Genomic DNA, 17,948 nt, shown 5'->3' on the forward strand with positions numbered 1-17,948 from the left:
AAAGAAACATGAGAGTCTCTTTGTCAATCTTCTTTTGCTAAAGTTTGGCAGCTACCATAATAAAATCTGACACCACCAAAGGTAATTTTCTCTTATGTATCAAAGTTTACAAAATCTTTAACAAAACAGTAAATGCCTTAACTTTTAGCAAGAAAAAAATGGGAATAGTGTCACAAATCAGAGCATTTTCATTTTTTAGTTTGAAAAGTTTTGGTAATTAAAAAATATATATATTTCTTCTTTTTTTAATATTTTATTTATTTGAGAGAGAGAATGAGATAGGGAGAGAGAGCATGAGAGGGGGGAGGGTCCGAGGGAGAAGCAGACTCACTGCTGAGCAGGGAGCCCGATGCAGGACTCGATCCCGGGACTCCAGGATCACGACCTGAGCTGAAGGCAGTCGCTTAACCAACTGAGCCACCCAGGTGCCCAAAAATATATATATTTCTGAACTCCACAGTCCTTAGAGAGGAACAGCTCTCAGTGCACTGAATCTGCTAATGACAGAGTAGGTTGTACAGACCAGCACTTTCTTTGAGAACTAAAAAGTCAAAGAAAATATTAAATATATTTAATTCTGTGATGGTACTGGAGAGCTACCAAGAAGTGAGAAACTACATGAATAAGATTAGAGATAAGACATAACCTCTGGAATTTGGGGCTATTTAGTAAAGAGGTGTTTGCTAATTTTTAAAGCAAATGCTGGCCAAGAAAGGTTAAGACAGTTTTTGACAAATTTATGGGACCTATTGGTACAAATACTAGAATTAAGTTCCTTCCCAGGATGAGGCACCTGGCAATCTCCCCAAGTCTACGTCTCTAGGGTATCCCCTAGAAATAGGAGTGAAAATGCCAGACAAGCCTTTACGGGGACTGGAGCCCAGTTTTACATACTCTCATTACATGACTGGATGAAGACAAAAAAGGGTGTTCATGCTCTCGCCTAGTCACCTGTTAAGAGTCAAAGGCAAATCTCCTCTGGAAGAAAGTATCATCCAAACCATCTCAGTTTCTCTACAATTTTTAATATATAGTGTCTGGTAGTTGATTTAAAATCATCAGGTATAGGAGAAGACAAGCATCACTAAAATCTGAAAGAACCAATGGAAAAAGGTTAATGGGGTTATTTCTAGACAAAGCAAAGGAAGATTATGAAGCAGAAGCATACTTTGCATAGATAGTAGCAAGAAATTTCACAAAATGTGAAGAAAGAAAAACCCCACTAAGTTACAGATTTAAAAAACACTACAAACCACAAATACATAGAAAATCACACCTAGGCATATCACTGTGCAATTGTTGGCAGCCTAAGACATGAATTTTGAAGGAACTAGAGAAAAGGGAAAAAAGCACATTACCTTCAAAGGTAATTCCATTGAAAGCTTATTTTCCAACAAAACAGTGAAACACAAACCTTAACAAAATATATTCAAAATACTAATAGAAAATAACCGTCAACTTAGAATCTTATATTCAGTAAAAATATCTTTCAAAAATGAAGGTAAAATAAAGAAATTTTCCAAGAAACAAAAACAAAATTTGTCACTAGCAAGCACACACTAAAAGAAATGCTAAAGGGTCTTCTTCAGTCAGGATAAAAATGATTCTAGAGTGAAACTTAGAAGAAAAGAAGGAAGAAAAAACCGGTAAGTATGAGGATTAATCTAGATGAATACTGACTCTGAGACAATAAAGACTGACCACATCAACTACTTACAAAATCCAAAGGCATAATATTAATAACATGTAAGTCAACAGGGAAATAAAGGAGCTACTTTTGTAGCTTCTCACCTTGTCCAGAGTGGTGTGGATACTAATTTAAATCAGCCTTCAATAAGTGAAGTGTACATACAGTATTAACATCTGATGCAGTAAATTTTAAGGCAAAAAAAGCATCAGTAGCAATAAAAATGGACATTTCATAATGATTAAATTTCAATTAACCAGGAAGAGTGTAACGATTCTAAATGTGAATGTATGTAAAAACAAAGACTCAAAATATATAAAACACAAAAGGGTTGATCTAAAGGAGAGACAAATTCACAAATATTCCGGACGATAAAACACTTCTTTTAGAATTTGATGGAATAAGTCTGGGAGAATAGAAAAGGTTTGAAAACACAGTAATATTAATTTGTAGAGACTGGGAGGAGAAAGGAAGAGTAGTCTTCCAATGTGCAACTCTGTTTTTTAAGACAAACTCAAATGCAAACAGTAGTGTCCAGTGGTAACCTAGCATGTGATGACTATGCAGAGAATGCACTAACAAAATTGGAAGAAGAGAATTCTAGGTTTTGAAATCCATTTTCTTAATTGTTCCCCTTTCCCAAACAGAAATCAGTAAAAAATACAGATTTCTGTGGATGAGGCTGAGAGTTCAAAGTGCTCACCTCTATATCTGACCTGAGACTAAGTCCTGTAGTTTCAGGGCCAGTTCTAAGGTGATAGTAAGTAGTCTGTAGGGCTGCTGCTTACCTCACTGGTCACTGTGGGTATGGATACAAGCTGGGAAAACTTTATGCATCCTAGGTGTGAGTTATCTGGGCCATGGCAGGGAATTAATAAAAAAAGGGAACATATTGGTTAACTAAAGAGGCCTGTGAATATTCAAGTAAGCTTGTGGTTCTGATTTGCCATTCTCAAAATCAAATAAAAAAATGTTTATCCAAATTTCCACATACTGATACTGTAAACAATAAATAAATGACTTCCTGAATGGGGGAAAAAAAAGAATCCTTTTTTTGTGTCTTTAATAATGTCAATTTTCACAAAAACTTTTGGCTTCTCTTCATTATAGACCTGAATTGTCCATACTTTTGCTTTCATTTCAGCATCCTTAAACAATTAAAAATTTTCTTAGCACTCTACTCATTAAGAAATTCCTTTGGTCAATATCGAATACAGCCCTGAATTTATATAGCTGCTTATCCATAACATGAAACAAGATTGACAAGTTCTCTCCTTGCATATTTACTATTATTTGCAGGGGCTTAACAATCCCAGTATTTGTCCAGTAATTAAGCATGGCCATCATACATTGCTTAAACACTTTCTTCAAAGTGTCTCCCCCACACATGAAACGACATCAGCTCTGTGATCCAGACATTCATACTTCCGACCAGAGGTAAGGTGGCTTTGATTACCTCCTGCTTCTTAGTCAAGCTGTAGCCTCTCACTACTTTGTATCTCCACACCATGATTGTGGCACTGGGCACCCTACTTCCTCAGAATCTGATTTCTGATGTATACTGAGCTGTGGTCTCCAGTTTAAGGCTTTCCTAAAGTCACTGCCTTTACAGGGTTTCTGTTTAGCATGAATTTTCTGGTGTTTAATAAGATTTGATCTGATGGTGAAGGCTTTTCCACACTCAGCACATATAAATGGTTTCTCCCCTGTGTGAATTCGATGATGTTCATGGAGTTGTGACTTCTTAATGAAGGCCTTCCCACAGTCACCGCATTCATAGGGTTTCTCTCCAGTATGAATTCTCCGATGCCGATTTAAATGTGATTTCTGGATGAAGGACTTCCCACATTCTGTACAAATATAGGGTTTCTCTCCTGTATGAATTCTCTGATGCATAATTAGTGTTGATTTTCTTGCAAAGGCTTTCCCACATTCACTGCACTCATAGTGTCTCTCTCCAGTATGAGATTGCTGATGTATATGGAGGCCTGACTTCCGAGTAAAGGCTTTTCCACAGTCACTACATTTATAGGGTTTCTCCCCAGTATGAATTTTCTGGTGTGTAAAGAGATTCGATCTGTCAGTGAAGGCCTTTCCACACTCAGCACATCTATAGGGTTTCTCTCCTGTGTGAATTTGCTGATGTACATGGAGTTGTGACTTCTTTGTGAAGGATTTCCCACAGTCACTGCATTCGTAAGGTTTCTCTCCAGTATGAATTCTCTCGTGGGAAATAAAATGTGATTTGTGGAAGAAGGCCTTCCCACATTCAGGACAAACATAGGGTTTTTCTCCTCTATGAATTCTCTGATGCATACTTAGAGTTGACTTTTGGATGAAGGCTTTCCCGCACTCACTGCACTCATGACGTCTCTCTCCAGTATGGCATTTCTGGTGTATCCTGAGCCGTGACTTCCAGGTGAATGACTTTCCACAGTCACTGCATTTATAGGGTTTCTCTCCGGTATGAATTTTTTGGTGTTTAATGAGATTTGACCTGTCAGTAAAGGCCTTTGCACATTCGGCACATATATAAGGTCTCTCTCCAGTATGAATTTTCTGGTGTATGATGAGATTTGTCTTGTGAGTGAAGACCTTCCCACATTCTGTACATATGAAGGGATTCTCCCCTGTGTGAATTCGCTGATGCACATGGAGTTGTGACTTCTTTATAAAGGACTTTCCACAGTCACTGCATTTGTAAGGTTTCTCTCCAGTATGAATTCTCTCATGTGTGATAAAATGGGACTTCCGGATAAAGGCTTTCCCACATTCGGTACATACATAGGGTTTTTCTCCTGTATGAATTTTCTGATGCATACTTAGAGTTGACTTCCTTGTGAAGGCTTTTCCACATTCAGTACATTCAAAGTGTTTCTCTCCAGTATGGATTTTTTTATGTACACTGAGGTTTGAATTCTGAGAGACATTTTTCCCACACTCACTATATTCATAGGGTTTTTCTCCAATATGAATTCCTTGGCATCTGAACAGATCTGACTTCTGGATAAAGGCTTTTCCATATTCATTGCATTTACAGTGATTCTCCTCAGTGTGAGTTTTCTCATGATTTGACTTGAGGGACAAGTCCTTCTCATATTCAGTGCGTGTACAGGGTTTCCCTCCTATAGAAGCCTTCTGAGGTACAGCAAGTTGGGGCTTCTGAGTGAAGACTACCTCACATTTGCTGCATTCATGCTGTTTCTCTTCAGCACAAATACTTTGATGTGCAAAGAGGTGTGGCTTCTGGGTGAAAATTTTTACATAATCAGAAAATAAATTGAGATTCTCCTCAGTATGAATTTTTTGATGTTGAATGAGAGCTTGCTTATGACTCAGAAGTTTCTTACACTGGTTATATTCACAAGCATTCGTTTCTGTATGAGGATTCATATGAGTGAAAATATTACCATATCCAATAATCTTATCAGGATTTCCTCTTGCATTGTTTCTATAATCACATAAGCTTACAATAGGCTTCAAACTCCTTCCAAATGATTCATAGTTCTGGAGTCTTTTTCTTGCAGGAACAAGGTATGTGTTTACATGATCAATTTTCCCATTGTCCTTATATTCACAGTCTCTCTCATTAAATAGTGGTCCCTTGTTGATAAAGTGAACTTGTGTTACACCTGTGTTCTGGTTTTCCTCACATCTCCCTGTCTGTTTATCATCTTGCCACAAATCTTCTAAAATGGAATATGGGTCATCTCCTGTAAAGAGATTAATTCTCTCAAACTGGATTGAAACTTCTTCAGACATTCCCTGCTGTGAAGTTTCAAAACCAATATCCCCATCTAAAAAAGAAGGAAAAAATAAAACACACAAAGAAGTTAAGAGAACATAGAAGGGATAATACATATAGTTGATTTAGGGTGAATAGAGAGAACTGAGAGGCTTTCTATAAATATAACAAATATGTATAAAAATATATATGAGTAGTAATAGATGTATATATAATGGATAGCAATAAAACAAATATTTGTCTTCCATTTACTAAATAATAAGCAGTAGCATTTAGATGTGCCAGGCATTGTTCTAAGTTCTATAACTAACTCATTTAATCATCACAACCCACTGCTCTTGGTTATCAGTATTGTCTCTATTTTACAGATGAGGAAACTCAGCCACAGAAGAGTCAGGTATTTGGGGCGCCTGGGTGGCTCAGTTATTAAGCGTCTGCCTTCGGCTCAGGTCATGATCCCAGAATCCTGGGATCGAGCCCCACATCGGGCTCCCTGCTCAGCGGGAAGCCTGCTTCTCCCTCTCCCATTCCCGCTGCTTATGTTCCCTCTCTCGCTGTCTCTCTCTCTCTCTGTCAAATAAATAAATAAAATCTTAAAAAAAAAAAAAGAAAAGTCAGTCAAATGTTTGGTAATTGGAGAAGAGGAGATTCAAAGTGAAGCCACATCAGCTCTATGCGTGTAGCAGAACTACCTAGTAAGCTGTCAGAGGAACAAAGTGACAAACTGTGTGGCTTAAAAGAAGTATTTGAGTCTATATCCTTGTTACCCTTATTATTCTTTTTTTTAAATTTTTTATTGTTATGTTAATCACCATATATTACATCATTAGTTTTTGGTGCAGTGTTCCATGATTCATTGTTTGTTCATAACACCCAGTGCTCCATGCAGAACGTGCCCTCTTTAATACCCATCACCAGGCTAACCCATCCCCCTACCCCCCTCCCCTCTAGAACCCTCAGTTTACCCTTATTATTCTTGTTAATCCTTCATCCACTAACCTACTTTCTCTTTCCCTATTAATCACTCTGCCCTAAATACCAATGTATTTATGTAGAGTAAAACTATTTTTTTAAAGATTTATTTATTTGAGAGAGAGAGAAAGAGAGAGCACACACATGAGCAGGGGTGGAGGGAGGAACAGAAAGGGAGGGAGAGGGACAAGTAGACTCCATGCTGAGCACAGAGCCTGGAGTGGGACTCAATTTCATGATGCCAGATCATGACCTGAGCTGAAATCAAGAGTCAGACGCTTAACCAACTGAACCACCCAGTTGCCCCTAGAGTAAAACTACTGTAGCTTCATTCATTCTGACTTAGCCAAGTGGCAAAAAATGTCTATGATTCAATTCTTTATTCTTGTTTGGAGTGCAGAGATATATGCACTCAACAGGAGGCATATAACAGGAGAAAGGAGCAGCTGTCTGAAGCAGGGCCTGAGAGCCTTCCATCAGAACCTCTCCTCTCCCTTCAGCAGTATGAAGCTTGTAGCCAAGTTCAGCCTCATTTATGGTGAGATGAAGCCAAATAATTCATTTCTTACCAAATGGGAGTAAAAATTATGTTGTGTGACAAAGTCCATGTCTTAAGGGTGTAGGCATGTCTCCACAACCCTCTTCTCTTTCCATTGACTGTATTCCAGACTAGTGGCATCCAGCTCTGTGGCTGGTAATGCCCTAGGCACAGGTTGGAAAACTATGGCCCTCAGACTAAATCCAGGCCTCCACCCAAAAGCTAGAAATGGATTTTACATTTTTGAATGGTCAAAAAAAAAAAATCAGAAGAATAATTATATGACACGTGAAAAACATATGAAATTCAAATTTCTGTGTGCATAAAGTTTTTATTGGAACAGAGATACACTCATTCATTGATGTAGTACCTCTAGCTCCTTGGGGCTAAAACAGCAAAATTGAGTAGTAATGACAGCAATCATATGGCTCACAAAGCCTAAAATAATGACTTCTGGGCCTTTACAGAAAATGTTTGCCAACCTCTGCTCTCGGGGATGGCCGTGCCAATGACTTGGGAACTGTCATGTGATGCAGGGTCAATGTTTATGTTCTCTGAGTCACTGTTTCTTGGGTTCTCTTAGTGACAGGAGCTTGCTTTCCCCAATATACCATTCTTGCCCAGAATAAGATCATTAATATTCCAAATTCTGGAAGAGCATATAAGACATAGTAGATTCTCAGTAAATATTTACATAAAAATAGATACCATTACCTTATTTTACTAGAGTTCTTGAATATAGACACAGTCTAACCTCATATCCATTTCATTCTGCCTCCAGGGCCTTGTCATGCTCCCAGACATATTCTTTAGGTGCTATGTTACATTTTTAGTCACACACATTAACAGCTTTTATTAATCCTGAGACCATCTAATAATGGATTCCTAAACATGGATTTTGACATTTTGCAATCTTTCACTTTCTTTAGCTTACAAACCCATTGTTCATCTGACAACATTTATATTACTACCAACACTGTTCAGTGTAAAAATCTGCTCCTGTGCTAAAAAGTTTATTTATATGCAATTCCTGTCTCCACTGACTCAATTGCTCACTCAGTAAAATACAGGGTCATAATTTCAGGCCAATAAAATGTCTACATGCAAGCTATCTTTCCACTAGTCACTAAAGTCTCTTTTATTACTAAATCCAAACATATACAGTTGACCCTTGAACAACACAGGTTTGCACTGCATGCGTCCACTTATATGTGGATTTTTTTCAATAAACACAGTATAGTACTGTAAATTTATTTTCCATATGATTTCCTTAATGACATTTTCTATTCTCTAGCTTAGTCATAAGAATACTGCATGTAATGTGTCTAACATACAGAATATGTGTTAAATGACTGTTTATATCCTTGATAAGGCTTCCAGTCAACAGCAGGCTGTTAGTAGTTAGGTTTTGGGATAGTCAAAGTTATACGTGGATTCATGATTGCATGAGGGGTTGGCACCCCCGCATCGTCCATGGGTCAACTATATTCTTTTCCTCATTCAACTTTTTTTTCTGATCCTCTGTTCCTTTCAAAATTCATTGTTCTTTCACAGATCATCTAGGGGTCTCTCTTTTCTTTAACTTAAAATAATAACAAAGACCAGATATTCTGAGCCACTCATATTCAATTGGCACAGATGTGCACCGTAAGCAATGCTTAATGCACAAAGACTGACATTTTAAACATTTCATGCAGTTCTTTTCCCTTTCCAATTACAATTATTGGCCCTCTGAGTTGCTCCTAGGAGAAAAAACTTTTTTAATACCTCTGAAAAAGAAAAATAACCTCCTCTGCCTATCACATAAACTCAAGAATTTAATTTTGCTAAATATTATCTACAGAAACATTAATTAAAAAAACAGGGGCAGAAGACTCAGTTATCACATAATTTAATGTAGTTTTGTCTGAGTTTCTGTGGACTGTTGAATTAGAAAAGGAAAAAGCCATGTGTGCTTATGCATATAATGGTCAGGTCCACTCAAGAGGTAAGTGAAACCTAAACACAAAGAGTAAGTATATGAATAAGCAGACAGATCCCAAAATAATTAAACGGTCAGATGTAGGGGAATCATTAAAAAACATTAAAATGAAGTAAACATAATTATGGACACTAAACAGACAATGTGAACTGCAAATATGAGGCATATTCTTTCTTTGGTCTACAAACCCAGTGAGAAGAACAATTTTTCACGTGTTAGATAATAGGCAGTACCTTTAGTTTTGCTCCATATAGCTATAAACATGGTGTTTTAAGCAATGTAATCTATTAGTAGCACCTAAGATATATTAGTTAAAACAAAACAAAACAAAAAAGCGGGAGGAGGGATTAGCACATCCAAATAGGGTTAGAATAACCTAAAGGCATGAGAAAATATAGACAGTTATTGAATAAAAACACTGGAAAGTAAGAAGAGGAGGGCATCTAAATGGTATTTTCTAGAAGACAAAAGTTATTAGAAAGGACAGAAAGAATTACTTGAAAAGATGAGTCACAGGGAAAGTCAAAAACCACAATAGAACATGACAAAATTTTGAAAGGGGAGCCATCTGCTCTTACATGCTGCACTGTCCCAGCTCTTCCTTCACACAACTGGCCACCTGATGGGCCCTTATATGCGAAAGGTATCAGTCACTACCCTGAGTAGTCTATACAACAGCCAAAGCCTGCTTGAGACACACAACTAACAGGGACAGCATAAAATTCATTTCCCTGAGCCAAGCCTAATATTGGTCACAACTTATGCAGGAATCTGAGACACACATCCGTCCCTAAATGCCAATTTTAACTTTCAACTTGAGTTGGTTACATATATGACAGAGGCTTACAGGACTCAGCAAATGTAGCATAAAGCAGTGCAGCTCAAAGTATGTAGTTGCCAGCAGGCAGGAGAGCCTGATAGCAAGAGAAGAAAAAGACCCCTGTGGTGGTAGGGATCATCTAGATATCCTGCTCACTGAACCAACCGTTAAGTCGTCTGTAGAGGAAGAACGGACCCCTACCCCAAATTTGGTTCAGATTGTCAAGAGTCACACCAATAAGGTATGAAAAAGTTCATTACTCAGCAATGAAACTTTCAACAGAGAGCTCCGAAGCAGGTTCAAAGTGGCTTGAGAGAGCAAGAAAAGGAGATGGATTATTTTTCTTTATGGTGGTTGGGCAGTGGGGCCAGGCTGACTGCTCCTGTGCAGCTTCCCACCAGCACCATGGGAGAGAGCACCTGGGCTTTCTTATCAGTTCGCCCAGATGTGGGACTGACTAAGCTGAGGCTTAGAGGGTGTCAAACATCAAAAATGAAGTCAGATGTGACACCTAAAGCACAAGCCACAAAACCAAAATCAACAAGTGGAACTATATAAAACTAAAAAGCTTCTGCAAGAGTAAAAGAAACAAACAACAAAATGAAAAGAAAACATACGGAACGGAGGAAGTTATTTACAGACCATGTATCTGATAAAAAGTTAATATCCAAAATATAGATTAAAAAAACCTCATATAACTAAAGAGCAAAAAACCAAATAACCCAATTAAAAAATGGGCAAAGGACAAAAATTCTCTATCTAGCAAGGCTATCATTCAGAATAGAAGGAGAAATAAAGAGTTTCCTAGACAAACAAACACTGAAGGAGTTCGTGACCACTAAACCAGCCCTGCAAGAAATTTTAAAGGGGACTCCGAGTGGAAAGAAGAGACCAAAAGTGACAATGACCAGAAAGGAACAGAGAAAATCTCCAGAAATAACAACAAAACAAGTAATAAAATGGCACTACATATCTATCAATAATCACTCTGAATGTAAATGGACTAAATGCTCCAACCAGAAGACACAGGGTGTCAGAATGGATAAAAACAAAAACAAAAACAAAAAACAAGACCCATCCATATGTTGCCTACAAGAGACTCATTTTAGACCTAAAGACACCTGCAGATTGAAAGTGAGGGGATAGATAACCATTTATCATGTGAATGGATGTCAAAAGAAAGCCAGACTAGTGGTACTTGTATCAGAAAAACTAGATTTTAAACCAAAGACTAGGGGGGTGCCTGGTTGGCTCAGTTGTTAAGCGTCTGCCTTCAGCTCAGGTCATGATCCCAGGGTCCTGGGATCAAGCCCCGCATCGGGCTCCCTGCTCCACGGGAAGCCTGCTTCTCCCTCTCCCGCTCCCCCTGCTTGTGTTCCCTCTCTTGCTGTGGCTCTCTCTGTCAAATAAATAAAATCTTAAAAAAAAAAAAAGAACATTTCATCCTAATGCAGCAAAATACATTCTTTTCAAGTATATATGGGACATTCTCCAGAACAGATCACATATTAGGTCGCAAAGCAGACCACAAGTACAAACACTGAGATCATACCATGTGTATTTTCAGACCACAACGCTATGAAAGTTGAAGTCAACCACAAGAAAAAAATTGAAAAAACCACAAATATGTGGAGGTTAAACAACATGCTACTAAACAATGAATGGGTCAACCAGAAAATCAAAGAAGAAATTTTTTTTCCCCATTGGGGGAGTTTATTTCCCGGTCAGAAAAGGAGAAGCAGGGTCAGGCTCCTGAACATTCTAGGCCCAGGCCTAACAGGGGAGGCAAGGGGAGGGGAGGCACAGGGAGAGCTCCGACTGTGCCCCCCTTGGTCCGACAGTTGTCCTGGCTGGGTCCAGGGAGGGGCTGCTGGGGATGGTGGCACCAGGCCAGGGGGACCAGAGGACGGCACATATGTTGGCAATAAATACTGACAGGTCAGGCACACAACGTGCCGGCAGGCCCAGGTGGAACAAGTAAGGCTTGGCCGCTGGCTTTGTCCGCCGAGGGCTGTCTGCTGGGGCCGTGGGCTCCGGCACTGCCCACTAGGACAAAAAAGGCAGAGGCGTGAGGACACCTGGCCTCCCAGATGGGAATGGAGGCACCTTAGCATCAAAAAGGAATGGAAGGACTGAGTCCTGACCCGGGAGACTGGCAGGCCTTTGGATAGACAGATAGACCTGTCTGACGTGCCCCACCCCTACCACCCCCACCCCATCCCAACCCCTTACCAAAGTGCTGACCCGTCTGGCTCCCTGGGCGTCCCTATCCATCCCTCCTGGCCCCACCCCACAGGCCCCAGCCTCCTCGGTGGTCTCGCCTAGCTGCTTCTGCCCCTGCTGGGGAGGGGTAGAAAGGGGAGGGAGCCTCCAGGCCAGGCTTCCACCTCCCCTTCCATACCCCTTTGGGTTCCCCCACCCATCCTAACCCAACCTGAGGCCCTGGCTTTTCCAAGGGAATCTCATGGGATGCTCAGGTCCCTGTGGGCCTTTGCAGTTGCCCCGAATCCTGTTCTTTCTCTTCTTCTGGGGTGGGGGTGGGGTGGGGTGCATGATTCTAGGCCTCTTGAGGGCCAGCCACCCTCTTGCTTTCACCTGTCCCTGGTCAGTTCATCCATCACTGTCAGTAACTGGCCAACCATGATGCCTTAACATGTGGAATGTGTGCTATGGGGGCCATCACTAACCTCTAACCGCCCCCATGTCTGCATAAGCATGTGGCCCCCCTGGGCCCTGCCCCAACCGCAGTCCCCGTGGCCCTGGGGAGGTGTATGGGGTGTGCTGCTATTGCTCCCCTGCCCACCAGGGTCTGGCCAGCCCCCTCCCCCAGCCAGGGCAGTGCAGACGGCTCCAGGGGCTGGGGCAAAGCCAAATTGTCAAAGAAGAAATTTAAAAATACATGGAAACAAATGAAAATGAAAACATAACAGACCAAAACCTTTGGGATGCAGCAAAAGCAGTCCTAAAAGGGAAGTATATAGAATACAGGATTCATAGTCCTTTCAGAGGGGAGGGGGGTGAGAGGATGGGGTAGATGCATGATGGGTATTAAGGAGGGTACGTGTTGTGATGAGCAGTGGGTGTTGTATGCAACTAATGAGTCACTGAACACTACATCAAAAACTAATGCCACTATACAGTGGCTAACTGAACATTAAAAAAATAAACTAACAAACATATAAATAAAATGAACAACACACACACACAAATAGAATACATGACTACCTCAAGAAGCAAGAAAAATCTCAAATAAACAGAGTACCCTTACACCTAAAGAAGTCAGAAAAAGAACAAACAAAGCCTAAAGCCAGCAGAAGAAGGGAGATAATAAAGATCAGAGCAGAATTAAATGATGTAGAAACTACAAAAATAGAACAGATCAATGAAACCAAGAGCTGGTTCTCCAATAGCATGGAAATACAAACAATTTTAGGAGAGTATCATGAAAAACTATATGCCAACAAATTGGACAACCTGGAAGAAATGGATAAATTCCTAGACACATATAAACTACAAAAACTGAAACAGGAAGAAATAGAAAATTTGAACAGACTGATAACCAGGAAAGAAATTGAATCAGTAGTCAAAAATCTCCCGACAAGAAAAGTCCAGAACCAGGTAACTTCACAGGTGAATTCTACCATTTAAAGAAGAGTTAATACCTATTCTTCCCAAACTATTCCAAAAAATAGAAAAGGAAGGAAAACTTCCAAATTCATTCTATGAGGCCAGTATTACCCGGATACCAAAACCAAAGACTCCATTAAGAAGAGAACTATAGGCCAATATCCCTGATGAACATGGACGCAAAAATTCTCAATAAAACCATTCATGATAGGGTGCCTGGGTGGCTCAGTCGGTTAAGCGACTGTCTTCGGCTCAGGTCATGATCCTGGAGTCCCGGGATCGAGTCCCGCATCGGGCTTCCTGCTCAGCAGGGAGTCTGCTTCTCCCTCTGACCCTCTTCCCTCTCGTGCTTTCTATCTCTCATTCTCTCTTCTAATAAATAAATAAAATCTTTAAAAAAAAAAAAACATTCATGATAAAAACCCTCAACAAAGTAGGGATAAAGGGAACATATCTCAACATAATAAAGGCTATATATAAAGAACCCACAGCTAATAGCATCCTCAATGGGGAACAACCAAGAGATTTTCCTCTATGGTCAGGAACAAGACAGGGATGTCCACTCTCACCACTGTTATTTAACATAGCACTGGAAGTCCTAGCCACAGCAATCAGACAACAAAAAGAAATAAAAGGCATCCATATTGGCAAGGAAGAAGTCAAACTTTCACAATTTGTAGATGACATGATACTCTATATAGAAAACCTAAAAGACTCCACCCAAAATTGCTAGAACTGATACATGCATTTAGTAAAGTCACAGGATACAAAATCAACATTCAGAAAACTGTTGCATTTCTATACACCTATAATGAAGCAGCAGAAAGAGAATCAAGGAATCGATCCCATTTATAATTATACCCCAAATAATAAGATACCTAGGAATAAACCGAACCAAAGAGGCAGAGGATCTGTACTCTGAAAACTATAAAACGCTGATGAAAAAATTGAAGATGACACCAAGAAATGGAAAGACATTCCATGATAAAATAAATAAATAAAATAAATAAATAAATAAATTATTCTTATTATTCTTATTATTATTCTTATTATTTTTTTCCCCCATTCAGGAAGATTATTCTAGGATAAATGAGGCAGAAGAGAGAATCAGTGATATAGAAGACCAAATGATGGAAAATAAAGAGGCTGAGAAAAAGAGGGAGAAACAACTACAGGATCACGAGGGCAGAATTCGAGAGATAAGTGATACGATAAGACGAAACAACATTAGAATAATTCGGATCCCAGAAGAAGAAGAAAGAGAGAGAGGGGCAGAAGGTATATTGGAGCAAATAATAGCAGAGAACTTCCCTAATGTGAGGAAGGAAACAGGCATCAAAATCCAGGAGGCACAGAGAACCCCTCTCAAAATCAATAAAAATAGGTCAACACCCCGACATCTAATAGTAAAACTTACGAGTCTCAGAGACAAAGAGAAAATCCTGAAAGCAGCTCGGGAGAAGAGATATGTAACCTACAATGGTAAAAATATTAGATTGGCAACAGACCTATCCACAGAGACCTGGCAGGCCAGAAAGGACTGGCAAGATATCTTCAGAGCACTAAACGAGAAAAATATGCAGCCAAGAATACTATATCCAGCTAGGCTGTCATTGAAAATAGAAGGAGAGATAAAAAGCTTCCAGAACAAACAAAAACTAAAGGAATTTGCAAACACAAAACCAGCCCTCCAGGAAATATTGAAAGGGGTCCTCTAAGCAAAGAGAGAGCCTAAAAGCAGCAAAGATCAGAAAGGAACACAGACAACATACAGTAACAGTCACCTTACAGGCAATACAATGGCACTAAATTCATACCTTTCAATAGTTACCCTGAATGTAAATGGGCTCAATGCCCCAATCAAAAGACACAGGCTATCAGATTGGATTAAAAAAAAGACCCATCAATATGCTGTCTGCAAGAGACTCATTTTAGACCCAAAGACACCCCCAGATTGAAAGTGAGGGGGTGGAAAACCATTTACCATGCTAATGGACACCAAAAGAAAGCCGGGGTGGCAATCCTTATATGAGACAAACTAGATTTTAAAACAAAGACTGTAATAAGAGATGAGGAAGGACACTATATCCTACTTAAAGGGTCTATCCAACAAGAAGATCTATCAATTGTAAATATCTATGCCCCGAACATGGGAGCAGCCAATTATATAAGGCAATTAATAACAAAAGCAAAGAAACACATTGACAACAATACAATAATAGTGGGGGACTTTAACACCCCCCTGACTGAAATGGACAGATCATCTAAGCAAAAGATCAACAAGGAAATAAAGACTTTAAATGACACACTGGACCAAACGGACTTCACAGACATATTCAGAACATTCCATCCCAAAGCAACAGAATACACATTCTTCTCTAGTGCCCATGGAACATTCTCCAGAATTGATCACATCCTAGGTCACAAATCAGGTCTCAACCGGTACCAAAAGATTGGGATCATTCCCTGCATATTTTCAGACCACAATGCTTTGAAACTAGAACTCAATCACAAGAGGAAAGTCGGAAAGAACTCAAATACATGGAGGCTAAAGAGCATCCTACTAAAGAATGAATGGGTCAACCAGGAAATTAAAGAAGAATTAAAAAAATTCATGGAAACCAATGAAAATGAAAACACAACTGTCCAAAATCTTTGGGATACAGCAAAGGCAGTCCTGAGAGGAAAGTATATAGCAATACAAGCCTTTCTCAAGAAACAAGAAAGGTCTCAAATACACAACCTAACCCTACACCTAAAGGAGCTGGAGAAAGAACAGCAAATAAAGCCTAAACCCAGCAGGAGAAGAAAAATAATAAAGATCAGAGCAGAAATCAATGAAATAGAAACCAAAAGAACAGTAGAACAGATCAACGAAACTAGGAGCTGGTTCTTTGAAAGAATTAACAAGATTGATAAACCCCTGGCCAGACTGATCAAAAAGAAAAGAGAAATGACCCAAATCAACAAAATCATGAATGAAAGAGGAGAGATCACAACCAACACCAAAGAAATACGAACAATTATAAGAACATATTATGAGCAACTCTATGCCAGCAAATTAGATAACCTGGAAGAAATGGGTGCATTCCTAGAGATGTATCAACTACCAAAACTGAACCAGGAAGAAATAGAAAACCTGAACAGACCTATAACCACTAAGGAAATTGAAGCAGTCATCAAAAATCTCCCAAGAAACAAAAGCCCAGGGCCAGATGGCTTCCCAGGGGAATTCTATCAGACATTTAAAGAATTAATACCTATTCTCCTGAAACTGTTCCAAAAAACAGAAATGGAAGGAAAACTTCCAAATTCATTTTATGAGGCCACCATTACCTTGATCCCAAAACCAAACACCCCATCAAAAAGAATTACAGACCAATATCCTTGATGAACATGGATGCAAAAATTCTCACCAAAATACTAGCCAATAGGATCCAACAGTACATTAAAAGGATTATTCACCACGACCACGTGGGATTTATCCCTGGGCTGCAAGGCTGGTTCAACATCCGCAAATCAATCAACGTGATACAATACATTAACAAAAGAAAGAACAAGAATCATATGATCCTCTCAATAGATGCAGAAAAAGCATTTGACAAAGTACAGCATCCTTTCTTGATCAAAACTCTTCAGAGTATAGGGATAGAGGGTACATACCTCAATATCATAAAAGCCATCTACGAAAAGCCTACAGCGAATATCATTCTCAATGGGGAAAAGCTGAGAGCTTTTCCCCTAAGGTCAGGAACGCGGCAGGGATGTCCACTATCACCACTGCTATTCAACATAGTATTGGAAGTCCTAGCCACAGTAATCAGACAACAAAAAGAAATCAAAGGCATCCAAATCGGCAAAGAGGAAGTCAAACTCTCACTCTTTGCAGATGATATGATACTTTATGTGGAAAACCCAAAAGACTCCACCCCAAAACTGCTAGAACTCATCCAGGAATTCAGTCAAGTAGCAGGCTATAAAATCAATGCACAGAAATCAGTGGCATTCCTATACACCAACAACAAGACAGAAGAGAGACAAATCAAGGAGTCGATCCCATTCACAATTGCACCCAAAACCATAAGATACCTAGGAATAAATTTAACCAAAGAGGCAAAGGATCTGTACTCAGAAAACTATAAAATACTCAGGAAAGAAATTGAAGAAGACACAAAGAAATGGAAAAACGTTCCATGCTCATGGATTGGGAGAACCAACATGGTGAAGATGTCAATGCTACCTAGAGCAATCTACACATTCAATGCAATCCCCATCAAAATACCATCCACTTTTTTCAAAGAAATGGAACAAATAATCCTAAAATTTGTATGGAACCAGAAGAGACCCCGAATAGCCAGAGGAATATTGAAAAAGAAAAGCAAAGCTGGCGGCATCACAATTCCGGACTTCCAGCTCTATTACAAAGCTGTCATCATCAAGACAGTATGGTACTGGCACAAAAACAGACACATAGATCAATGGAACAGAATCGAGAGCCCAGAAATGGACCCTCCACTCTATGGTCAACTTATCTTTGACAAAGCAGGAAAGAATGTCCAATGGAAAAAAGACAGTCTC

At 39.5% G+C, this 17,948-nt stretch overlaps 1 protein-coding gene across 6 annotated transcripts in view; it reads right to left on the minus strand.

Moving 5' to 3' along the window:
* Nucleotides 1–416: 416 nt before the first annotated feature.
* Nucleotides 417–17,948, minus strand: part of ZNF484 (zinc finger protein 484) — a 45,806-nt gene continuing 28,274 nt past the window's right edge. For all 6 annotated transcript variants that reach the window (XM_028093053.2, XM_028093051.2, XM_028093052.2 and 3 more), the window contains exon 5: nucleotides 417–5,484. In XM_028093053.2, coding sequence (XP_027948854.1) covers nucleotides 3,176–5,484 — 2,309 coding nt within the window. In that variant the 3' untranslated portion in view covers nucleotides 417–3,175. The remainder of the gene's footprint in view (nucleotides 5,485–17,948) is intronic.

Source organism: Eumetopias jubatus, unplaced genomic scaffold, assembly GCF_037043125.1.
Source record: "Eumetopias jubatus isolate StellerSeaLion01/CBP00866 unplaced genomic scaffold, mEumJub1_p1.0 scaffold_15, whole genome shotgun sequence".
Lineage (NCBI taxonomy): Eukaryota > Metazoa > Chordata > Mammalia > Carnivora > Otariidae > Eumetopias > Eumetopias jubatus.